At 47.2% G+C, this 24534-nt stretch overlaps 1 protein-coding gene across 4 annotated transcripts in view; it reads left to right on the plus strand.

Annotated features, from left to right (window-relative positions):
* The window catches only part of Gnb4 (G protein subunit beta 4), a 64222-nt gene that overhangs the window by 15459 nt on the left and 24229 nt on the right, over positions 1 to 24534 (plus strand). For 3 of the 4 annotated variants that reach the window (XM_076573895.1, XM_042278932.2, XM_076573894.1), the window contains exons 2-8: positions 3888 to 4022; positions 7995 to 8033; positions 9183 to 9289; positions 13269 to 13332; positions 15278 to 15440; positions 16678 to 16744; positions 16831 to 17032. In XM_076573895.1, the coding sequence (XP_076430010.1) occupies positions 3966 to 4022; positions 7995 to 8033; positions 9183 to 9289; positions 13269 to 13332; positions 15278 to 15440; positions 16678 to 16744; positions 16831 to 17032 (699 nt within the window). In that variant the 5' untranslated portion in view covers positions 3888 to 3965. The remainder of the gene's footprint in view (positions 1 to 3887; positions 4023 to 7994; positions 8034 to 9182; positions 9290 to 13268; positions 13333 to 15277; positions 15441 to 16677; positions 16745 to 16830; positions 17033 to 24534) is intronic. The other variant, XM_006971133.4, reaches the window with a different exon arrangement.

The raw sequence follows: 24534 nt of genomic DNA on the forward strand, positions 1-24534 counted from the left end.
GCCTTTTGCCACTGTGACTTCTCCAACTCTTAAGAGTAAATTTTCTTTATTTCTTAAGCTATTTCAAATTGGTTTATTTACTGGAGACCAAAGTGTTTTAGGAGCTGATTCTGTGGTAAAGAATGAAACGAAGAAAGGCCCTGCCTCGAGTCAGTACATTTTGTTGGGCGGAAACAGACCACAAATAAGCAAATACATACTAAGTAGTGTTGGAAGTAAGGCAAGGTCTTCATGGTGAGAGTGGTGTGTGCAGGGGTGTGCAGGGGTGTGCAGGGGTGTGCAGGGTGACAGCTGAGCAGGCCAGGGGAACCTGCACTGAAAATGTCAGGGGCAGGAGCATTCCAGAGAGAGGAAAACGCAGCAGTCGGAAAGCACAGAGGCTAGAGCTCAATGGTGTCCCCAGGGAGCAGCAAGAGCTGGGGGAAGGAGAGGGGTGGGGGCGTGTAGGGTGTGTGGGAATATGAGAGAGAAAGACTGAACGCTGCTGCCTGGCCTCTGCATGTCGAGGTCAAGAGTTCAGCGTTAGGGCTGGGGAGAAGATCCCATTGGTAAAGTGTTTGCCCTGCAAGCATGGGAACCTGAGTTCATCTCCAGAACCCACACAAAAAAAACCAACCAGACAAACAAACAAACAAACCAAGCTTGCTAGTGAACTTGTAATCCCAATGCTGGGATATGTAATTGAACCTTTTGGACCACTAGCTCCCAAATAATGACACAGAGACTTATTAGTTATGAAAGCTTGGCCTGAGCTTAGGCTTGTTTCCAAATAGCTCTTAAAACTTAAATTAACCTGTTTGTATTAATCTACATTCTGCCACGTGTCTCGTTGCCTCCCCTCAGTACAGTAGCACATCCCAGTTCCTCTGTCTGGCTAGCAAATCGCACCTCTCTTCTTCTCAGAGTTCCTATCTCTTCCCAAAAGTCCTGCCTATCCTCTTCTGCCTAGCTATTGGTCGTTCAGCTGTTTATTAAACCAATTCGAAGGTGCCTTGGCAGAGACTCATCTTCACAGTGTACAAAGCTTATCATATAACAACGGGGAGGCAGAGGCATGCAGATCTCTGGTGCTAATAGGCCTGCCAGTCTAGCCTGCTTGGTGAGCTCCAGGCTAGTAGGAGAGACTCTGTCTCAAAAGAAGGTGGAGAGGGCCTAGGAAATGATACCCCAGTGTGCTGCATAGTTTCATGCCAATTTGACACAAGCTAAAGTCATCTGAGAGGAGGAAATCTTAATTGAGAAAATGCTTTCATATGATCAGGCTGTAGGCAAGTCTGTAGGGCGTTTTCTTGATCAGTGATCAATGGGGGAGAGCCCAGCCCATTGTGGGTGGAGCCATCCCTGGGCTGGTGTCTTGGGTTCTATAAGAAAGCAGGCTGAGTAAGCCATGAGGGACAAGCCAGTAAACAACCCCCGCCCCTGCCCCCGGCCTCTGCATCAGCTCCCACCTCCAGGTTTCTGCCCTGTTTGACTTCCTTCAATGATGAAAAGTGATATGGAAGTGTAAGCCAAATTAACCCTCCCATCTCAGCAAGTTGCTTTGGTCTTGGTGTTTTATCACTGCAGTAGTAACCCTAAGACACCCAGGTTGTCCTGGTTTTCACGTGAGCTCTTGTGTGTGTGCGCTCACATGTATACATGAACACATGCACACACAGAGAGAGAATTCAGCTTTGAGTGCCTGCTCTCGACAGGAGTAGGGAAAAGTCAAGGGCAGAAGAGAAGAGGTCAGGTGAGAGAATGGTGGCTTGACCAAATTAATAGCACTAGAGGCAGGCAGACTCCATCAGCTCCTGGGACAGATGACAGGATTGCTAATGGAATAGACTGGAAGGTCTGAGGGAAATGGAAATGAATGATTCCTAGGGTTTTTGTTTCTGAACTCAAATAGTTACAGCAATAGAATTACCATTGTCTGAAATACAGGAGAATTGGGGTGTGTGGAGATCAGCTTTGAAACACTAAGTTTGAGTTGCATGTAAAGCCATCCAAGTTGGGTGTGGTGGCCCACACCTCTTGTCGTAGTTAGTTTTCTGTTGCTGTGAAGAGACACCATGACCAAGGCAACTTACAAAAGAAAGCCTTTATTTGAGGACTTGCTTGTTTCAGAGGATGAGTCTATGACCATCATGGTAGGAAGTATGGTAGCAGGCAGGCAGGCATGGTGCTGGAGCAGTAGCCGAGAGCTCACATTCTGATCCATTAATTGGAGGCAGAGAAGAGAAACTGAGCCTGGCATGGGCTTTTAAAACCTGAAGTCCACCACTAGTGACACACTTCCTCCAACAAAGCCACACCTACTCCAGCAAGGCCACACCTCCTAATCCTTCCTAAACAGTCCCACCAACTGGGGACCAAGCATTCAGATATATGAGCCTTTGAGGCCATTCTCCTCCAAACCATCATACCTGTTATTCTAGCACTTGGGAGGTGAAAGCAGAAGGATCCATTCAAACCAGCTTCAGGCTGGCCATGGTGTGTGCCTTAATCTCAGAACTTGCAACCAGGCAAAGTCAGGTGGATCTCAGAGTTCGAGGCCAACCTGATCTACATAGTGAGACCCTGTCTCAAAAACAAACAAAAGACAGGATGAAATCACAAGCCAGCCTCTCCCTAGACCTGTCTATTATCAGTTCCTATGGTTTGGTCGTAAATACCCCATCTCAAGATCTCTCCCTCATCTTTCAATCATTGTTGACCTAAGATAAGTGATAGAGCCAGGTGGTGATGGCACACACCTTAATCCCAGCACCTGGGAGGCTGAGCCAGGCGGATCTCTGTGAGTTCAAGGCCAGCCTGGTCTAGAGAGCAAGCTCCAGGATAAGCACCAAAACTACATAGAGAAACCCTGTCTCAAAAAAAAAAAAACAAAACTAAAATATTAAATTAAATTAAAAATTAAATAGGTGATAGAAAGACCAACTCTGTATATAGTGGGTTTTTGCAGCACCAGATGTATAAAGTGGGGACATGACTGCTCCAAGGTATGGTTGAGAAGAAGGTTTTTATTGTAGATATGAAGAAGAGTACAGCCAGAGGCGTCCGGAAGAGTCTAGGGCAGGGAGAGAAGTGCACATGGCCAGCAGACGGAGAGAGGGGTGGAGGGAGCGGGGGAGGAGGCAGAGAGAAAGGAAAAGGGAGAACGCCAAAGGACCAGGACAGCACACAGCTCATGGTCAGATGGCAAGGTTATCTAGGAGTGAGAACCCGGCGGAAGGGAAGCCCGTGACTGGTGAAGTTTGGGTAGGAGCAGGGTGAGACGAGTGAGGGGCCGCTGGTTCTCAGTGAGCCTGGAGGCCAGCAGTGCTTTGGTGTGCTGACAGGCGTCACAGTAGACATTTGTCCTGGGTTTCTTTTGGACCCGACACTCTCCATAACAGGTTTTCTAGAACAGCAGAGGGGTAGGTGTCTGGAGTCCCATGGATGCACCTGAGGATGCTGGGATTAGAAAAGAGGAGAAAGGAGGAAGGAAAAGAGGACTGTCTACCTAGGCTGGAAACCAAGGGGATTGCTCACTCGCTGTGTCTGGAGCTGGTGCGGGCTCTGGGGGGAGCTGGCTTAATGGGAATCGCTTATGTGGGATACTGCAGAAATTCTGAATATCCCTTTGTGGGCATGTATGTATCTAGGCTCTCCTTCATAGAGAGTTTATTTCTGAATATTCCTTCATAGGTATGCATGTGTGTGGACAAGCACCTCCTTCATGGGAGGTTTGGCAGAAATGACTCCATGTTGGTATTGACAACGTCCATGTCCTCCTCCTGCATACAGTCCCTTTGTGGATGATCTCTGTTTGTTTATTAAGCAATTTTAAGTTCCAGTAATGTTGGTTGTTTCATTTACATTTGGAAGGACTAAAAAGTTGTATGTCCGCGCTTTACATGCAGATTAAAATACAAATTAACTGGCACACACACCCCTCTTAGTTCTTCACGTGAGACTCCTGAGGAAAACAGTCACAAAGGATGAGCGAACTGGAACAGTTGCGGCAGGAGGCTGAGCAGCTGCGGAATCAGATCCAGGTAGGATGTGTTCCACTTTAAATCATCACTGCTTAGCTTAGTTTCAGCAGTCTATAAACACTACTCATTAGCTTATTGGTCAACACATATTACGTCATTCATGAGGCGGGAAGGGTTGGCCTGAGCTAGCTGTGATGTCATACACCTGTAACCTCATCCTTTGTTATTTAGCAAGCTCAAAAGCCAGCTTGGGCCAGGTAGGACCCTCTCTCAAGGAAACAATATGGGCATGGTTAAGTTGTTTTGAGCATGCTTCTAGAGAACTCTTCCCCATGTCATTCCAAAGCACTGCCCGTGCTGGCTGACGCTGAAAAGCGAGTAGCATGCCTAGGGCCGTGAGACGGCTCTGTGGGTGAAGGTGCTGGCTGCCAAGCCTGATGACCTGAGTTCTAGCCCTGGGACCCACACGGTGGCAGGAAGGACGGACTCCTGACAACTGTCCTCTGACCTCCACATATGTACTGCGGCCAACATGCTCCCACACACAGTACAATTTTTAAATTAATGAAAAGTAGAATGTCTAATCTAGCTGAGAGACAAGTGTAATGATGAGTTTTCACCTAGGAAGGGTTCAGTGTGAGAGAACAAGGCTCATAGGGGTAGTATGATCAAAACCAATGTCCGCACAGATGAGAATGTAATGGAACCCATGGTTATCATATGCCAGTGGAAAGCATTTAAAAATTCTCTCCTTCGCACACTGAGAATCATAGTTTTTTTGGTGGGATACACGGGGTAGATGTTACCCTATAACACGAGGAGATATTATCTCAACAGTATTTTGTTGCAAGACAGTAATCATAAAAGACAAATGTGATGCCTTTCAGTCTGGGAAGTCAACTGAAATGCCCAGCCAAGAAGGAACAGATAAACTGAAAGACATTTAGAATGGCTGGTCATGGTGGTCACAGTGCATGGCTCAGGCTTAGGCAGGAGAATCTGGGGTTCAAGGCCAGCTTGGTCTACCTCAAACACAAACAAAAGATACTTAGACTTTGGGATCCTTCTGGTGGGGAAGAGTTGCCAAGCGCTGTGGGCAAGCTCCAGGGAAGGGCCTGTAAACACTCATAAGAAGTAAGTGCCCGAGGGGCATCAGTGGAGCAGACACTAACTTCCAGGAACTGGGGAGTATCCAAGAAGGAAAATTGGAAATGAAAAGATGCCATGGCCTCTTTGCATTTGGTGGAGGAAGGAGTAGGTTGTAAGTAGCCCAGCAGCTGCCTGCCTCTTTTCACAGAGGAAAGTACAAGCTAAAACCATTTACAGATGTCAGTGAGGAACCAAGGGAGAAGGCCTGATAACCAGCAATGTAGTTGGAGGCCCTTGCCAGTGTAGATGATTGGCTAGCTCAAGACCAGTGGTTCTCAACACGTAGGTTTGTGACCCCTGAAGTGGTCAAACAGCCTTTTCACAGGGGTCACCCAAGACCACCAGAAAACCAGTAAACCAGATATTTACATTACGATTCATACCAGTAGCAAAATTACAGTTATAAAGTAGCAAAAATAATAATAATAATAATCTTATGGTTGGGGGTCAGCACAATGTGAGGAACTGTATTAAAGGGTTGCAGCATCAGGAAGGTTTCACATGATACACTGTTAGAGACAGTGTAAAAGCCAAGAATACAGTCTGTAGAGATGTTATGAGAAAGAAGGAGGCGAGAAAACAAGGGGTGGGGGATGAAGAGCAGCCAACAGAAAGTGCTCCCCAGGGAGTGAAATGGTGCCACCTTCAACAGAAAAGGTGTAGGTTAGTAGCTGAGCCAGTGTTTGGTATAAAGTGTTTAGTGTAAAGCTCTGGGTTCCATCCCAGCACCAAAAGTAAAAAATCCCACGATGTGTCTCTGCACGCTGGACCTAAACACCTAAAGTGTTTATTAATGGCTCAGTCACAGTTGCTTGGATACAGAATGTTTGTGCAGGTTTGTCTCTGAGGCTGCAGAGAGGACTCAGAAGGTAGGAGCACTGGATGCTCTTCCGAAGACCTAGGTTCAGTTTCCAGCACCCACATGGTAGCCTATGACTGACGGTAACTCCAGTTCTAGGGGACCAGTGCCCTCTTTTCCTTTGAAGGCACCAGGCGTGTACATGGTATACAGACATATTCAGACAGAACACTTACATAAAACAAATAAAATTTAAGCCAGGTGTGGTAGCGCCCGTGGGCCATGTGCTCTGCTGGAAGCACACCACCAGCAGCCTGGAAAGTCGGAGACTCACTGTGTACGGCACCAGCCGGGAGGGAGAAGGTGGGCAGCTAACAGAGATCTCTTTCGGGGAGCCATCTCAGGCTGTAGTCACCAGGAAGGGGAGGCTGTGGGCCATAGTTTTGCACACACGGGTTTTAGGTAAAGGTCAGCCATTTTGTCAACACCCACACGCAGAGCGGAGGAAGGGCCATACCAGTCTCTGAACCTGACCTGGAAGGCTTTGCCACTCCCAGGGGTCTGAGGCACTGGGCTCCTTGAAACGGTCATGTTCATGTCAACAGTACACATTCGCTCAGGACCTCATCCACTCCCCATAGTTAAATATGTCATCAAAGGACAACAGCAAAAGAAAAAAACGCAGAAAACTGTATCTCATCAAATAAAAACTTACACATCAAAAAACTCTGTCAAGGGGCCAGAAAACTGGCTCAGTGGTTAAGAGCACTTGCTGCTCTTACAGAGGACCCAAGTCCAGTTTCCAGAGCTCCCGTCAGGAGACTCACAACTCACCTATATCCAGTTCCAAGGATGTGACTCTCTCTCCTGGCCTCTCCAGGTAACTCATACACACATATGCATAAATAAAATAGATTTTAAAAATGCTGTCCAGTTTGAAAATTGTACATCCTATAAGGGTCAAGTGTGTAGAACATGTAAAGAAGCACTGCATCTGGACAATAAAAGACGGCCTGACCTAAACGCTGGCCAAAGCTTTAAATAGAGATCCTTTCAAAGACATGGAAAGACAGATACACAGGCACACACACATCACACTCACAGACACAAACACAGATGTACACCAACGATGTACGTGCACAGATTAATACTCACAGACAGATACACACACACACACACACACACACACACACACACATCGAAAGATTCTCGATAAAATCCAAACCACAGTGAGATACTTCACAACTAAGATGGCTGTAACTAAAAGCACAGACCTTCGTAAAAGTTGGAAGTGACCTGAAGATGCTAAGGAACTGGAGCCCTGGACATCACTGGTACAGCAGCTCCGAACAACAGCAGGTAGAATTCCCAAAGAGATGGAAAACACGCATTATGCTTTGTAATACTGAAAAGTGGAAAACTCTCAACTACCGCATAGAATGCTGAAAAGCCACCCATTAGAACCGTCAGCCTTAAAATGGAGGCATGCTGCTCGATACAGTGACAGGGCTGAGTCTTGGAAATGAGCCAAGTGGAAGAAGCTGTGTACTGTGTGACTTGATTTACAAGAGGGGTCTGGTTGGCAAGTGCACACAGAAAGGATGGAGTGGAGGGGAGGAGAAGCTGAGGCATGCAGAAAAGGGGGACCAGGTGGATGGAGTTTCTTTGGGAACAAATAGACAGACGTGGTAGGCATGTCTTAAATTGGATCATGGTGTGGTTCAATTCTGAATGTACTAAAAAAAACCTCACTAAATTGTGTACCTGAAAATGGCCCCTTTTATATTAGGTAAAATTAATTTCAGCAAAGTTTAAGAATAAGATGATGTAGCCAGGCGGTGGTGGTGCACACCTTTAATCCCAGCACTTGGGAGGCAGAGGCAGGCGTATCTCTGTGAGTTCGAGCTCACCTGGGCTACAGAGTGAGTTCTAGGAAAGGCACAAAGCTACGCAGAGAAACCCTGTCTTGGGAAAAAAAAAAGAATAAGATGATATGATACAGTAAAGCTGTATTTTCAATAAATACAAGCCTGTTCCACCTAGAGGTCCCCCTCCTTAACATGTCATCATCTTTCTTGCTCTAGGATGCCAGGAAGGCCTGCAATGATGCCACGCTGGTTCAGGTAAAGTGTCCCCGGGTCATGTCAGCAGCACACATGAGGTGTCACAGTTTGGGTGACATCCAGACTGTTGTTCCTGAAGGTGCTGAAATAGAAGTCTGCAGGACAGTAAGCGCTGTGGAGACATGCAGAATCATCAGTTCATTCTATTCTTAAGCACTTTCCTCAATCTTTTTGGTATATGCTGGTTAAGCTTTTTTTCTATGCACTGTGCATGTGTGTGTGTGTGTGTGTGTGTGTGTGTGTGTGTGTGTGTGTGTGTGTGTGTGTGTGTGTGTATGTGCATGTGTGTGGTGCCCTCAGAGACCAGAGGAAAGAGTCAGATTCCCTACAACTGAATTACAGTGGCTGGGAGCTGCCATATGGGTGCTGGGAACTGAACCTGGGTCCTCTGGGCAAGCAGTCAGTGATCTTAACCACTGGGCCATCTCACCAGCTCATGGCTTTCTTATAGACAATTCTTTGGCCATTTCTTTCTAGTTTCCCTTTATGGCTGGTGTATTTTTTTCCTATCAAGACATCCATATTTTGGGCGCACTGTGACAGCTGGGTACATATGCAGTGTATCAATCAAATCAGGGTACTAAGAGTTTCCGGTGTTGATCGTTGCTTCTCTTCTAGTTCTTTATAAACTGTTGGATAGGGTCGGGCAAGATGGCTTCAGGCCAGGCAGTTGCCCTGCCAGCCTGAAGACCTCGGTTCAGTCTCCAGAGTCTGAGTTAGGTGGAAGGAGAGAGAAAGCTCCACAGAGTTGACCTCTGACCTCCTCCACATGCATCTCTCTTTCTCTCCCCCTCACACACTGCACATACATTACCTTTACCATGCTTGTAGGCTGGCATGTGTTCCAGACAGCTTACTGCAGTTCCGAACCCGTCCTTGCAGGGAGGGCGGCTTGCCCAGCCACCCTTCTTCCTCCCTGTCTTCCTGCCCACTGTGGCTGGAGCTTTGTTAGTTTGGAAGTCTGTGTGTGTGCGTGAGCTCCTCACACACCACAGCACACGGGATGACCTGTGTCAGTCATGGTTCTGTGGACTGAGCTCACGGCATTCTGTTGTGCTCTGTACTAAATCGCCTTCAGGTACTGTGAACTGGTTTCTGCTTTTTATCACGTCGAAAGGTAAAGAGCAATGTTATTGTCACTCTCTAAAGATCACGTCTAACATGGACTCCGTGGGCCGAATACAAATGCGAACCAGGCGCACGCTCCGCGGCCACCTCGCTAAGATCTACGCCATGCACTGGGGCTATGATTCCAGGTCAGTGGCTGTCATTTCTAAACTGCCTGCAGAAGTCTTTTCGTTAAGAATCATTGTTTGCAGCGGGCGGTGGTGGCGCACGCCTTTAATCCCAGCACTCACGAGGCAGAGGATCTCTGTGAGTTCAAGGCCAGCCTGGGCTACAGAGTGAGTTCCAGGAATGGTGCCAAAGCTACACAGAGAATCCCTGTCTCGAAAAACAAAAACAAAACAAAACAAAAAAAAAATCATTCAGAACAACCCTTATTTGTGCAGTAGAAAAGGCATCGATTGTGAACACGTTCCTTGCATTGACACTTCAGAGGTTTAGAGCTGTTTGTTCCAGTGTGGCGCTCAAACCCAGAGGCTCCTGCTTGCTGGATCCTCAGCTTGAAGTTGACAGTTTTTAGGGCATGCGAGACGGCTTCTTGGATAGAGGTGTTTGCCTGGCAAGCTGCCCTGGGATCGCACATGTGGGCCCACAAGTAGGCATGAACATACAGAGTCATAATGTTAATAAATACTTTCAAAGTTTCTAATATGAAAAATCAGTTTGCTTTTCAAAAAGATCTTTGTCTCGTGACCTTTGGGAACTAGAGGAGGATTTCTTTCTTTGTTCTAGAATTATGCCTTCCCAGTGAAAAATCACTCTGCACATTTAGATTATTAAAGGAAGATGTTCTTTAAGATAGCTCACGTCTGGCTCTGGAGAATGCCCAAAGTGGAGCTGGCCTTGGATAGAAGATTTCACTAACTTATGCACCCAAGGCCTATGCATTCCAAGTACACTGTCATCCTCATCTCTCTGCAGGTCCTGGCCCAGGTTATACTTTGAACAGTTTAAACAGACGGGAGATCTTCAGTCTGGCCATTCAGGCCGCTGAGAAATTTACACAGCAAAGATACGACATATTGCCAGAACTATTTTAAGTACACCAGTGTATACTTTTTGTTGTTGTTTTCTCCATACAGGGTTTCTCTGTGTGGTTCTGGTGCCAGTGTATCCTTATTTAAATAGTTGTTATCGGGGTCATTTTGCCCACTTGGCATGATAATTGTGCTGTCTTAGGAGAACTGGGGCCTTTATGGCAGGCCAGGACTTAACATTGATTGTGACCCTCTGCTCCCTGCAGCCTGTTAGAGGAATGTTCTTTGATGTGAGGATGGCCTAATAGCTGGTTGTAAATCAGAGTTGTCTCCTTTGTTATGGGAATGGAGCTTGCCAGCTGCTCAGTCCTGGAGAATTGACATTTACACCCTAGCATCTTAACATCCCTAACGGGCCTGGTCAGCAAACTAGTCACCTTTGGGGTGTCTTTTGAGGAGCATTCCTTTGACTAAAGTCTACTTTGTGTTCTTTATTGTCTTCTAAGCAGATTAGTAAAACCTTTGTAATAGCATCCTCTCTAGAGAGGAGTGTTATAACGTGTCTTTAATATGTAAAAATTATTTTGTTTTGGGAGGGGTTGTTTCTTTGGAGACAGGTTATTGCTAAGTAACTCCAGCTAGCCTCAAAATCAATATCCTCCTGACTCAGGCTCCGAGTGTTACAATTACAGGTGTGTATACACTGACCACGTGACTGCTCCATGGGACGGTTAAGAGGAACATCCAGAGGCATCTGAAAGAGTCCAGAGCAGAGAGAGGAAGTAGACTGAGCAGGGCCCGAGAAGTGGACCTGGCTCTGGGAGCAGGAGCAGGGAGGAGAGCTGGGGGAGGGGCGGAGAAGGCGGAGCATAGGCATGTGAGTGGCTGCGGGGAGGGAAGCCTGTGAGGTGGAGGGCGTTTAGGGTAGGGGAGGAGATGAGAAGGGCTAGCATGGACCCTGAAATATGGAACATGTACTTGTGATACTGAGGGAGGCTGGAGGCCAGCATGTGCTTTGGTATCTAATAGACACCACAGACAGCCATTTGTCCCTTCTGCCGTTCGGAATTACGTCTATATCTAAATTGTGGATGTTACTATACTTAACTAACTCCACGAAAGATTGAATAATACAAAAGAAGTATTTTGATTCAATGCATCCCCACTCCCCGACCCCTAGGCAGGGTTTCCCTGTGTAGCCCTGGCTGTCCTGGAACTCACTCTGTAGACCAGGCTGGCCTCGAACTCACAGAGATCCTCCTGCCTCTGCCTCCCGAGTGCTGGGATTAAAGGTCAGCACCACCAGACCAAGCAATGGAATAATCTTTTACTTCCCCAGCCTAATACACACACACACACACACACACACACACACACACACACACACACACACACTCACACACACACACACACACACACACACTCACACACTCACACACTCACACACACACACACACACTGTTATTCTGTGATCATTCATGTTTGTTAATCATTTTGTTGCTGTTTCCAAGTTTAATATAATCTTGGTCTAAAAGTGGTGAGGGTGTTGAATACACTAACATAGCGTATGCGCCTCTTAGAAGGGAAGAGAGAAAATTATATTTTTGACAACTTACGTAAAGCTAAGGCAGATTTTTTTTTATTTAAAATAAAAATATTTTGCCCTGGGCCAGTGGGTGAAAAGCTCTGGCCACCTGATGACCTGAATTTGCTACACACACACACACACACACACACACACCATGTATTCTACTAATTAACTCCTGGGTTATTACTTCTGTCAGCACAGTGGACGCACTTGATTTCCAAGTTTTCCTTGGTCCCCCCTCAGCGCGCCTTTGAACCTCCCCCTCTAAACACAGATTGGAAACCTTTGCCCACAGAGAAGAAAGCTAAGTGCTTTTTGTAATTGTACCTGTTTTTGTATCTTTTACATTTTATATGGGGTGACAAAGCAAAATTTCAGAACAGAACAAAAAGAATCCAGTGACCACATAGTCAAGAATTCATAAGTTGGTGGGGCAAAGCTTTCTGCAGCCTAAGTCCTGTCTGTGTTCTCAGCTCCAGGACTGGAAGGAAGCCCCCAGTCCCAGGGCTGCCCAGAATTTTCCTGTCTCTGCTCCCTCATCGTTAGCCTCCTCCTAGGATACATTTCATCTTTAGCTCTTGGAAATTCCAGTTTCTGGGGCTGGAGAGACAGCTTCGTGGTTAAGAATATGGACTCCTCTTCCAGAGGACCCAGGTTTCATTCCTAGCAGCCACATCCAACCACCTGTAACTCCAGCCCCAGGGGATCTGACACCGCTGACCTCCATGGCCCCTGCATTCAAATGTGTGTACAGTCACACACATACGTAGTTAAAAGTGCAGAAAGTTAAAAGTCCACTTCCCACACATTGTCATTTTCTGTTGCTTTTGTTTTTTGAGACAGGATTTCTCTGTGTAGCCCTGGCTGCCCTAGAACTAGCTCTGTAGACCAGGCTGGCCTTGAACTCACAGCAATCCTCCTGTGCTCTAACTTTTCTCTGTCTGGGATTGAAGACATGTGCTGTCACTACCCAGCCCACACACTGTCCTTTTATTAATGCAGCAAACCATAATGTACTGTTTATCTCCCTGGTACTTTTTTATATCATATCTTTGACATCTTTACTTACTTGGTTTATTATAAACATATGCAAGTGGCTTATCTCACAAGATGGCAGATGCCCCCAACACTGCTGTGGCCTGCCCAGTGCCCACAGCACGCCCTTCACTCACAGGCTCTGGGGTGACAGCCTCGGCTGGGTGGAGTGTGGGTATTGGGCCTGGATCTGCTGTTACGTCACTGAACTTACATCAGTCAATGCTCAGCCTCTCTGCTAATATCCACTGAAATCTTCATCAGAGCTAAAATGTCACAAGGGAAAAACTGAATCATAGACAGAGATGCTTTCGGTCAGTGGCTAAATGTTTTGATTTCTGTTTAAAGTGTTTGGCATATAACAATGTTTTTAAAAGTTGGAAGAAGAGTTATTTTAGTATACAGGTTTTATTAGAAAAACTGTTCTGAAGTGTCCTTCAAAGATAAAATGCGTAACTAATTAACCATTTTTCTTCTCAATGTCAAATTGTTCTTGTGTTTCTCCTCTAGGCTACTAGTCAGTGCGTCCCAAGATGGAAAATTAATTATTTGGGATAGCTATACGACAAATAAGGTAGAATTTCTTCGTCTTTCTTTTAAATGATCTTGTACTTGTTTACTGCCTAGCAGCTCTTTCTTATTCAGAGCCCTTCCTTCTGAGATGAGTTTATTCTAGATCCAGACCAGCTCTTAGGACACATTTGTTTTTAATGTTGAGCTTTTTTTATTTCTAGGAACAAGCTATAAGAACAATTTCAATGTTTGAGTTGCCCTCCCTCCCTCCCTCCCTCCCTCCCTCTATGTCTGTCTCTCCCCCCTCCCCTCTTGTTTCTCTCTCTTTCTCTTTTCTTTCTTCTCTCTCTCTCTCTCTCTCTCTCTCTCTCTCTCTCTCTCTCTCTCTCTCTCTCTCTCTCCTTTCTTTCTCTCTGTCTCTCTCTTTCTTGAGACAGGCTCCTAGTTAGCCCAGGCTAGCTTTGAAATCATGATGTAGCTGAGGCTGGCCTCCACTCTGCCTCCTCAGTGCTGAGTTTACAGACATGTAGCACCACACCTGGCTTGTGAAGATTGTCATTTCTATATAGACGTGAACTTTTTAAATCTCCAGTTCCTGGAATGAAGTACCACTGACAGCTTTGTCTGTGGTCACTGGAGGTTCCTGGAGAGCTTTGCCTTGGCTTACTCCAGAGACTTCGTTGTTTTTCTGGATGACTTAGAAGATAGACACATTGAATTTGTTCAGATCTAGTAACGAAAATCTGGATTTTCTTACTGTGCCCAGCGTAAAGAATCCTTGATTTCAAGTTGCTGAGTAGCAGTGAAAACATGGGGGGCATATTTTACAAGCCAGATCCTCTTGTCCCATGCATGCATTAGCAGTAATTGACTAATCAGTCAGAAACAGTGTTTCGTGAAATGAGCAGTAACTTAAGCCTTTCCCCTGGAGTGCCGAGGCTTAGACTCAGGACCTTGCCCAGGCCCGGCAGGTGCTGTGTCCAGGAGCTGCACACTCAGCCTGATTGAGACTTTAAAGGTAGCTAAACTTGTGATCTAACAGTTTTTCCAGCCTAATTGGTATTAGACTAGTCTCGTTCAAACCCATTCTTCTAACACAGAAAAACAAATACACTTTTACGATGTTATTTTAGGTCAGGAGGAAGCGTGGTCGTATCACAGGAGGTGTGGTAAATCAAATGTCGGCTGTTCCACTTGACCTGCTTCTAAGTCTGACTAGACCATTGCATCGCCCCTGAGGTCCTGGAACGTATTCCTGTTAATACAAGGGCACTCATGCAGGCCCCCTCGGAAAAGTCATTCAGAGTGGCTCTGATTCTTCTCAGCTCCCTCCCTTTTATGGTTCAGTGTTCAGGTATAGGAGATTCCTCTTTTGAGCATTATTGTACCAATGATTTTGCTAAAATCTTTATTCGCATTTTACACCTTATTCAGTAGGCAGAGGCAAGAGGATCTCTTTGAGTCCAGTCTGGTCTATATAAGTAATTCCAGGCCAACAGGGAATTAAGATAGTTTCTCAAAAAACAAAGACAAAATCCGCATAGCTTTGCTTTTATTTAAACACTGGGAGGGGTATGACGCTACAGAGATGGCTCACTTGGTTAAAAGCTCTTGGCGCTCTTCCAGAGGCCCCAAGTTTGGTTCCTAGAACCTACATCAAGGGCTCACAACTCCCTGTGGCTCCAGCTCCAGGGGATCCAGTGCCTGTGGTTCTGAGGGCACCTGCACATTACCACACAGGCACATAATTAAAAATAAAACTCTTCCTAAAGCGAACACTTCAAATCCAAGTGGCCTGCTACACAGAAAGGGGCATCCATCCCGTGTGCCTGTGGGGGTTTCAGGTCTCGTGGCCTCCTTTCCATGCCCCCGCCCGTTTGTTCTTAGCCGCGCCTGATTTCCAGCCAAGCTTGCCTCATCATAAACAGGTTTAGGAATGCACGGACTGCCCTTGAAGTCTTTCCCCATAACAGTCCCCGTGCCTCTGTGCATTGCTTGTGTGGTAGATGCATGCCATTCCGCTGAGGTCCTCCTGGGTGATGACTTGTGCCTATGCCCCGTCTGGGAACTATGTTGCCTGTGGAGGCTTGGACAACATCTGCTCCATATACAACCTGAAGACTCGAGAGGGGAATGTGCGGGTGAGCCGAGAACTGCCGGGGCACACAGGTGAGTGCTTAAATGTCTCTGTCCTCCTCGGCCTTCCCTGTCCTGACAGCTGACTGAGGACACGTGGCAGACTGTGATCGAGTAGCCAGAGAAAAAGGAAAGCAGAAATCACTGTGATCTAAAAGCAGTAACTCTCAGAGTGCATATGATAATGGTCCTTTTGTTCCTTTAGTTCGGGGCTGGGGTACCTTTGGATGCACATGCATTCTCCCATGGAGGTGTGCTACCCCACGATTTCTTTCTTTCAAATATAACTATTGTTTTGTAAACATGATAAATTTGCTACCCAAAAAATCCAGACAATCATAAAAACTACAAAAGGAAGCAAATACGGCCTCTGCAATTTCTGCTGCCCTGGAACAAGGCCCGGGACTGGACTGTCTGCGCTGGTGGAATCTTTACGTCACCAGAAGCCCTGTTCATGTGTGGCATTGCTCACTCCCAGGCCTCCGTAGTTAGGAGGTCCCTGCCGCTCGTATCTTTCCGGTCTGTTGACCACATTTCTACAGAGTCTCAGAACAGTGTTTCTCTGCCCCTTGGGGACTCTGAAATGCTGATGGACATGAATCATGCAGATACCACGTTTCCCATAAAGCTTTCATGGTATTTTTAGCGTTTCTCCATTACTGGGCCCATTCTGCCATGGGTTCTAGGTTCTAGATACTGGTTAGGGAGCACCCTCTCTCAGATGTGTCCCACCTGCAGCCTACAGACCATGTGGAGCCCAGGATAGCTATGAATGCAGCCCAACACATTGTCATAAATATACTGAAAATAAAAAGCTCATTTTATTGCAATTTTTAAAAATTCAGTTGTCGCCAGGCTGTGGTGGCACACACCTTTAATCCCAGCACTCGGGAGGCAGAGAGCCAGGCAGGTCTCTGTGAGTTCGAGGCCAGCCTGGGCTCTACAGAGTGAGATCTAGGACAGGCACCAAAACCTTATCTCGAAAAAAAAAAAATCAATTGTATGGTTCTTAAGCATGAATTTTGTAGATAACAGTGTTGTGTCCCAATGTCAGGGTTAAACACACTGTGCGGCTAATGGGCTGCCATGCTTGATGTGGTCACTTTGAGTGCTCACTGCCTGATACAGTGAGGACCTCCGAAGACAGCGAGGAATTGGAGTCACTGCAGCAGAGCTCTGTCCCGCTGACTGGGCCTGTTGCCTGAGTTTAGGTTTTCGTCCTGCTGTGTCACTGTGGCCACGGCCTGACATGGGCTGCTCTCTGCTGCAGGCTACCTGTCCTGCTGCCGGTTCTTAGACGACGGACAAATCATTACCAGCTCAGGAGACACGACGTGGTAAGTTCAAGAGAAGCCTGTAGTAGTGGGCAGAGACACCGGGGAGGGTGTGGTCATTTTGTGTCTGTACTTGTCTTTACTCACAGTGCATTGTGGGACATCGAGACGGGGCAGCAGACGACGACCTTCGCGGGACACTCGGGTGATGTGATGAGTCTCTCACTGAGTCCTGACTTGAAGACCTTTGTGTCTGGTGCTTGTGACGCGTCTTCAAAACTGTGGGATGTCCGAGATGGGATGTGTAGGCAGTCTTTCACGGGACATATCTCAGACATCAATGCTGTCAGCGTAAGTGAGAATGCTTGTTTGTTTGTTGTTTTGTTTTGTTGGCTTGTTTCAGGAACAGAGTCTCATGTAGCCCAGGATGGCCTTGACCTTGCTATTGTAGCTGCGGATAACCTTGTACTCTTGATCCTTCTGCCTCCACCTCTCAAAAAATTGACTGTGTGTCTAAAGTGCTGAACACCACAGCATTGTAACAAACAGATTGCTTTCATGGATTCTTATAACCAGTGTGCTCTTACAACACCAAATCCTCAGTAGGTCTTGATTTTTAACATTTTTAATCCATAAATCTGAGTGCTTACTTTTTAACAAGATACAAGCTTTATTTCCAAAATGAGTGGGGACAGGTTGTCGTTGGGGAGCAGGCAGCCCGTAGCTGTTCACTGTTTTGATGAGAAGCCATCCTGTGTGGAGGGGTACCACCGGGGTGCATCCTGTGTGGAGGGTTACCACCGGGGTGCATCCTGTGTGCAGGGGTACCACCGGGGTGCATCCTGTGTGGAGGGGTACCACCGGGGTGTGTGGGGCGTTTACCCACCACCCCCACAGCTTCCCAGAGTTTTCTTGAGTGTGAGCAGCAGGAAATATTAGATAGAAGGATTTATAGCGGAGAATCTTGTGGAGATAAACAGATAGAAAATAAAGGATAGCCTCGAGAGGGCCTGGAACCTATTCCAACGGGCCCCGACTATCTCTGGCCCAGGGTTTTTGTAGAGACGCCAAGGGGTGGAGCAAAAGACCTCCTCCCCCAGCACAGCCAAGTGCAGACCATCTCAGACACCTGCACTCAGGCCCGTGGTCCTAATCATCCTCTATTCGGACCTGCTGGGTAAAGCCACGAGGAACCCGAGAACGGGCTCCCACAGGGGTGCAGTGAGGAAGGGGTGCTGCTCTCTGTAGAGAGACAGTCAAATCAGGGAGGTGGCGGTTCTGCCTTGTACCAGCTCTGAAACTGACCGAGCTGCATAATGTCAACAAGCCTCACACTCCAGTCGTCCTAACAGGCCTGAAGCTACTTACTCAGAAAACAGTGTGGAGACTAAATGAATTGTGTATTAGAAACACAGGAAGTGTTGGAGACTGTTAGGATTACTTTAGCGTCCGTGTGCACACACACGCCTGTGGCTGTGTATGTCCACGTGTGCCCGTGCTGTCGAGGCCGAAAGTAGACACCCGATACCTCCTCCTTTTGTGATACAGGGTCTCACTGGCCCTGGCTGGCTTGGAGCTTACTGTGTAGACTAGGGCTGGTTTCAGACACACAGAGCTCCTCCTGCCTCTGCCTCCCACGTGCTGGAATTCCAGGTATGCATCACCTTAGTTTTAGAGAGCATCTCTCACTGAACCTGGAGCTAATCAAGGCGGTCTAGTTGGCTCTGGAGTTCTGGGGATCTGCCTGTCTCTGGAACCCTCCAGTGCTGGAGTTACAGGGGAGCGCCACTTTGACATGAATGCTTGCTTGTGCAGTGAGCACTTCACTAAAAGGAGCATCCCCCAGCCCTGATTTTTTTTTTTTTTTCCGTTTTTTGAGACAGGGTTTCTCTGTGTAATTTTGATGCCTGCCCTGGATCTTGGCTCTGTAGACCAGGCTGGCCTCGAACTCAGAGATCCGCCTGGCTCTGCGTCCCGAGTGCTGGGGTCAAAGGTGTGCGCCACCACAGCCCAGTGATACTTCATATTTTTAAGAAACCAGTCAGACGGCCGGGCGGTGGTGGCGCACGCCTTTAATCCCAGCACTCGGGAGGCAGAGCCAGGCGGATCTCTGTGAGTTCGAGGCCACCCTGGACTACCAAGTGAGTCCCAGGAGAGGCGCAAAGCTACACAGAGAAACCCTGTCTTGAAAAACCAAAAAAAAAAAAAAAAAAAAAAAGAAACCAGTCAGATAACCACAGGCAAGCTAAACAGATGCCAGGTGCTGGAGATGAAGGGGGATGAACTAGCTGAATGATAATACAAATGATTATCAAGTGGTGATTGAGGGGTGGGGTCACCACTTTGAGTCACTAGTGCCCCTGCACAGATCAGATGCCCAAGGCTGTAGACATTCCAAAGGAACCATGCTTGTCAATTACAGTGAAGACATTACAGTGCTATAAGAAGGGGTGTGTGCGTGTGCGAGTGTGCTTGTGTGCATCTGCACAGGTGTGTGCAGGTGCCCTTGAAGGTCAGAGAAGAAGGCATTGAACATGGAATCCCCTAGAGCCTAGAGTTAGAGTTGATTGTAAATTGCTGGATGTGGGTGCTGGGTACTGAACCCTAGTCAGCTGAATGCTGTAAGCTTTAAAAACCAGAACAGATGCTGAATTTTATCACTTTCCCTTTAGCTGTTGAAATGTGTGGTTTTTGTTTTTCTCTCTCCCCTTACCTTCCCTAGCCCACCCCTACCCCGGGGCTGTGTTTGTCTGTGTGGTGCTGAGTATCGAACCCAGGCCCTCATGAATGCTATGCAGGTGCTTGTTTTTGTTTGTTTGTTTTCTTTTTGGCTTGCTAAAATTTAATTTGTGTATTACTATTATTTTAAATTGTGTGTGAGTGATGTGTGGTACATGTGCAAGAGTGTGGGGTGTGTAGACCTGTGTGTACACGTGCAGAGATCCAAACAAGATCAGGAGTCCTCCTCTGTAACTGGCTACCTTATTACCTAGGACAGGTCTCACTGAACTGGAAGCTTGCCTTCTTGGCTGAGCTGGCTCACGGGCAGTTTCTGAGGATCATCTGCCTGTCTCTGCCCACAGTGCTGGGCTGCAGGCACACTCAGACACACCCACAGTGCTGGGCTGCAGGCACACTCAGACACACCCACAGTGCTGGGCTGCAGGCACACTCAGCCACACCCGCAGTGCCGGGCTGCAGGCACACTCAGACACACCCACAGTGCTGGGCTGCAGGCACACTCAGCTGTACCCACAGTGCTGGGTTATAGGCACACTCAGACACACCCACAGTGCTGGGTTACAGGCCCACTCAGCCATGCCCAACTTGTCACCCAGGAGCTGGGGATGCTAACTCCATGTCCTTATTTCCTCACACCTGCACAACAGGTGTGCTCTCCCAGCCACTACAGTCGTGAATTTACAGAGATGATACTGTTCTCATACTCTGTTTGTTCGTGGGGATGAGACATTAAGCTGTTAGTACACACTGAGTCCCCTTTTAAAATGAAATAATTGAAAGAAAAAGATTGTGTAAGTAGCCTAGGCCTTAGGAATAAGTCCATGCCTTAGTCCCAGCACTTCAGAGACAGGAGAATTGCTGCAGATTTGAAGCCAGCCTAGGCTACACAGTGAAACTGTTTTTAAAAAGCCAAGAGTGGAACCTGGTGGTGGTGGTGGCTCATACCTTTAATCTGTGAGGTTGAGGCCAGCCTGGTCTACAGAGGGAGTTTTCGGACAGTCAGGGATACACAGAGAAACCCTATCTCAGAAAACAAAAACAAAACAAAACAGAAAGCAGAGAGGCCTGGAGAGATTGGATAAAGAGAAGGCAGTGGCCTTGAACTTCTTGGTGACCAAACCATGAGGCATGCGGGGCGGGTAGAAGGAAGAATTTGTGGTCCCGGGTCCCGGGCCCTTCCAGGAGTCTGTGAGGAAAGCGTTTCCTGTTTGGAGTGGAGAAGTCATATTCAGTGAGAGCAGCCGCAGCCATTTCCAAGAACCCAGTCAAGCTGCTGCCCTGCCAGGCCGTGCGGGTGAGACTGTGCAGCATGGAGACTGTCTCCGTGCGCTTACCAACAGGTGGAAATAACCCTGCCCCACTGCATAAATCCTCCTCAAACTTCCAACTGTGTGGTCAGATCTGACACTGGAAAAAGGTAAGTCAAGAAGCTGAAAGATAGTATTATGCCGTATTTGTACTTAGTAATTGGAAATACATTTAATTGAAGCAACCATAGCCATCAAATAACTTATTTTAAAACCTAAGGGTAGGTTATAAAATACTAAGTATTATTAAAACGTTAATATTTTAAAACTTGGTAGTGTAGCTCAGTGTTCAGCACTTGCTTAGCATATCTGAGAACAAGGGCTAATCCCCCGCACAGAAAAAGATCACAAGGTCGTTGCCAGGAACTTAGTGAATGATATAGCAGAAGATCAATAGAAAAATTAATTAACGGCTGAACAAGTGCCTAAGTATTAATGAAAATTAAGTTAGCACCCTACTTTGAAGGCTGTTTATCAAATAGACTCCAGAGGGGGAAGATTAATATATGGAAATAAAAGAACTAAGATAATTATGGGCTGTTCATTAGGAGTAATGAAGGAAACTGGGAGATGGCTCAGTTGGTGTCTAATGTGCACATGTGAGGACCTGACTTTGATCCACAGAACTCAAGTAAAAAAGCTGGCCTGGCAGGACTTAAATCCCAGCACTGGGGGAGCAGACAGGATTCCCGCAGCTTGCGCTGCAGATCCAGGTTCTGTGAGAGACCTCATCTAAACAACATGAAGTGGGGAGTGACCGAGGAAAATACCCGATGCTGACTTCTGGCTGCATCCTGTGCACTCCCACACATACCTGTAAGTCAGGAAAGAAAGCTGGGTGTGGTGGCCCACGCCTGGAACCTCAGCTCTCAGGAGGATCAGAAGTTCAAGGCCATCCTCAGCTACTCAGTGAGTTCAAGGTCAGCCTGGGACACAGGAGCTTCTGTCTCAAAAGCAAAATTAATGAAGGAAATCTAAGTGAAAGCTAAACAAACCTGATACATAAAACCTTAACATGGCTGCAGAGTCACATCTGTAGCAAATAAAACCAATTTACAGCCACGTTGTTCCTACAAATTAAGCAATCAGCATCAGTGGCTCAGTGCTCAGAGAACAGAACTCATCATGAGAAAGTGGTTTCCAGAAGCTGGAAGAGTGGTTTTCCTCTGTGGAAAGGCACACTGACTAGGGCTGCCCCGGAAAATGTTCCTCACGTGCCAGTCATACCTGGCTCTGTATCACTCCATTTCTATTGGAAGTGGAAGTTGTGTATTTTGTGTTTTTGCATGTGTAATGTATGTGATGTGTGTGCAGGTGTGGTGCTCCTGTGTGCATGTGTGAACGAACACCTGTGTGTGTAGACCAGAGGCTGATATTGGGTGTCCTCCTGGGTCACTCTTCACCTTCTTCACTGAGGCAGGGTCTCTCAGTTGAACCCAGAGTTCACCTATACTAGTCTAGTTAGTTAGCTTCCTTGGGGGATCCCATCTCTGCAACCCAGATGCTGAAGTACAGGCAGGCCAGCATACATGTGGGTGCCGGGGCAGGCCTCCACACTGGGCCAGCATATATGTGGGTGCTGGGCTCCATAGCATGGCATGATGGTGGCACACACCAGCAATCCCAGTCTAGTCTTCACAGGCACACAAATGTTTTATCTGTTGAGCTATCTCCCAGCCCTAGTGTTCTGTATTTTCTGAAATCTTTCCAATTTATTTCTCATAATAGGATTCTGTAATATTTAAAACAGCCTATAAATAGTAATGCTTGATTTATGATGGGCACAGGGAGTTTTGGGTTGCCGTGTTTCTGACTTGTGTGTATTAACCTCCTCTTAGGCATCCTGGTGGCCCCTGGTCCTGGGAGGCCACTGCACTGATGCTGATCTTAGTGTTTGATATGTATTTTGAACCCCGGTAGTAGGTTTCTCCATCAACACAAAGCCAAATCGAGCCAAATCAAAAGTAAAGGACCGGGTTTAATCTGAGCAAAGCATTCCCTGGTGATCTTGGGGGAAGGGAAGAGGGGAAATCACATGGTAGGTCTATGGACCAGAGCTTAAATACCCTGTAGTTGGGCTGGAGAGATGGCTCTGAGGTTAAGAATACTGGCTGTTCTTCCAGAGGTCCTGAGTTCAATTCCCAGCAACCACATGGTGGCTCACAGCCATCTATAATGAGATCTGGTGCCCTCTCCTGGCCTGCAGGCATACATGGAGGCAGAATGTTGTATACATAATAAATACTTGGCGAGCTTTTTTTTTTTTTTTTTTTTTGGTTTTTCTCTGTAGGTTTGGGGCCTGTCCTGGAACTCGCTGTGTAGACCAGGCTGGCCTTGAACTAATAGGGATCTGCCTGTCTCTGCCTCCTGAGTGCTGGGATTAAAGGCATGTGCCACCACTGCCTGGCCTTGTCGAACTTTCTGAAAGGGAGAGGGTTTGGGGTGGGGGTGGGGCTGAGGTGGAGCTTCCAACGGTTCAAACTTCCTGTTGGCATGGGATGATGTGGGGAGGGGGAGTCGGGAGTCAGTGGGCTCATGCTCAGCATTCCATTGTTAACTGCCATCCTGGAGGCCTCAGGGATCCGTTTCTTGAGGAAGCAGAGAAGGCAAGTTGCTAGGATTAAAAATAGGTTGTTATCACCGGCCCTATGAACGGGATTAGCCATGGGAACAGTGGAGATGGCCAGTAAGAATGGAATGGAGAGGTGCCCTGGTTGTGCTGACAAAGATGAATGGGCAAGGCAGAAGAGCAGACAGGCCCTTCATTGGGACAATTTGGAAAACTGGAGGGTGGAGAGTCCCAGTTGCTGGACAGACCATCTGTCCTGTATAGGTGCCTGCTTGAGCCTGGAGAGATGGTCCAAGTATTGATGTCCCAGGAGTACCTGAGCCATCACATCTGCTCTTTCCCTGGAGGTGGGGATGCCTCCATCCATCCTGTAAAGGTGTCAGTAAGAGTTAAGAGATGATGGAGCTTTTTTTTTTTTGGTTTTTCTAGACAGGGTTTCTCTGTGTAGCTTTGCGCCTTTCCTGGGACTCACTTGGTAGCCCAGGCTGGCCTCGAACTCGCAGAGATCCGCCTGGCTCTGCCTCCCAAGTGCTGGGATTAAAGGCGTGCGCCACCACCGCCCAGCTGATGATGGAGCTTTTTATGAGTGGGCATGTGAGTGAAGTCAACCTCGCCTGGTTGGTGTCCTCAGAGCTGGTTGCAGGAGCTGGCATATCTGGAGGACCCCTTACAGGTTGGCTTTGGCACACGTCTGGCAGGAAGAGTGGACCTGTAAAATACAGGTTCGAAGATGGGTGGGGTCGAAGAGGGTCTCTAGAGACTGATATTAGTTTCCACCAGGCCAGATTTCTTGATACAGTAGCAGAACTCTTTCCCCAGGAACCTGCAGGTGTCTGTAAAACAGCTGGAACAGATCTACACCTTGGTGTCATAGCAAAGGCTATGTCTGGGTTAAAACGTTTTTTTCCTAAGGCCTGGTTTTAGCCATATGGAGCATACCTTTAAGTCTATACTTAGAACATCACCTTTCTATACTTGTAACTTCCCACTTAAGGTGATGTTCTATCTGAAGCCTGTTTATCCATTATTGTGAAGCCTGTGAACAAGGCAAACCTGCCTATATTTTAACAGGAAACTTAACTAATGAACTAATGAGATACCATGGTAGTTGTAGCCTTGAGGTCGGGGGAGAGCTGTTAAAATGGTAAATCTAAATCTATCAGTACCGTAGTCATCAAACACCATCAGATCTGAGAAGGATACATTCCACCTGAGTAAGCAGAAGTGAGGCAGCT

The sequence above is a fragment of the Peromyscus maniculatus genome, chromosome 6 (assembly GCF_049852395.1).
Source record: "Peromyscus maniculatus bairdii isolate BWxNUB_F1_BW_parent chromosome 6, HU_Pman_BW_mat_3.1, whole genome shotgun sequence".
NCBI lineage: Eukaryota > Metazoa > Chordata > Mammalia > Rodentia > Cricetidae > Peromyscus > Peromyscus maniculatus.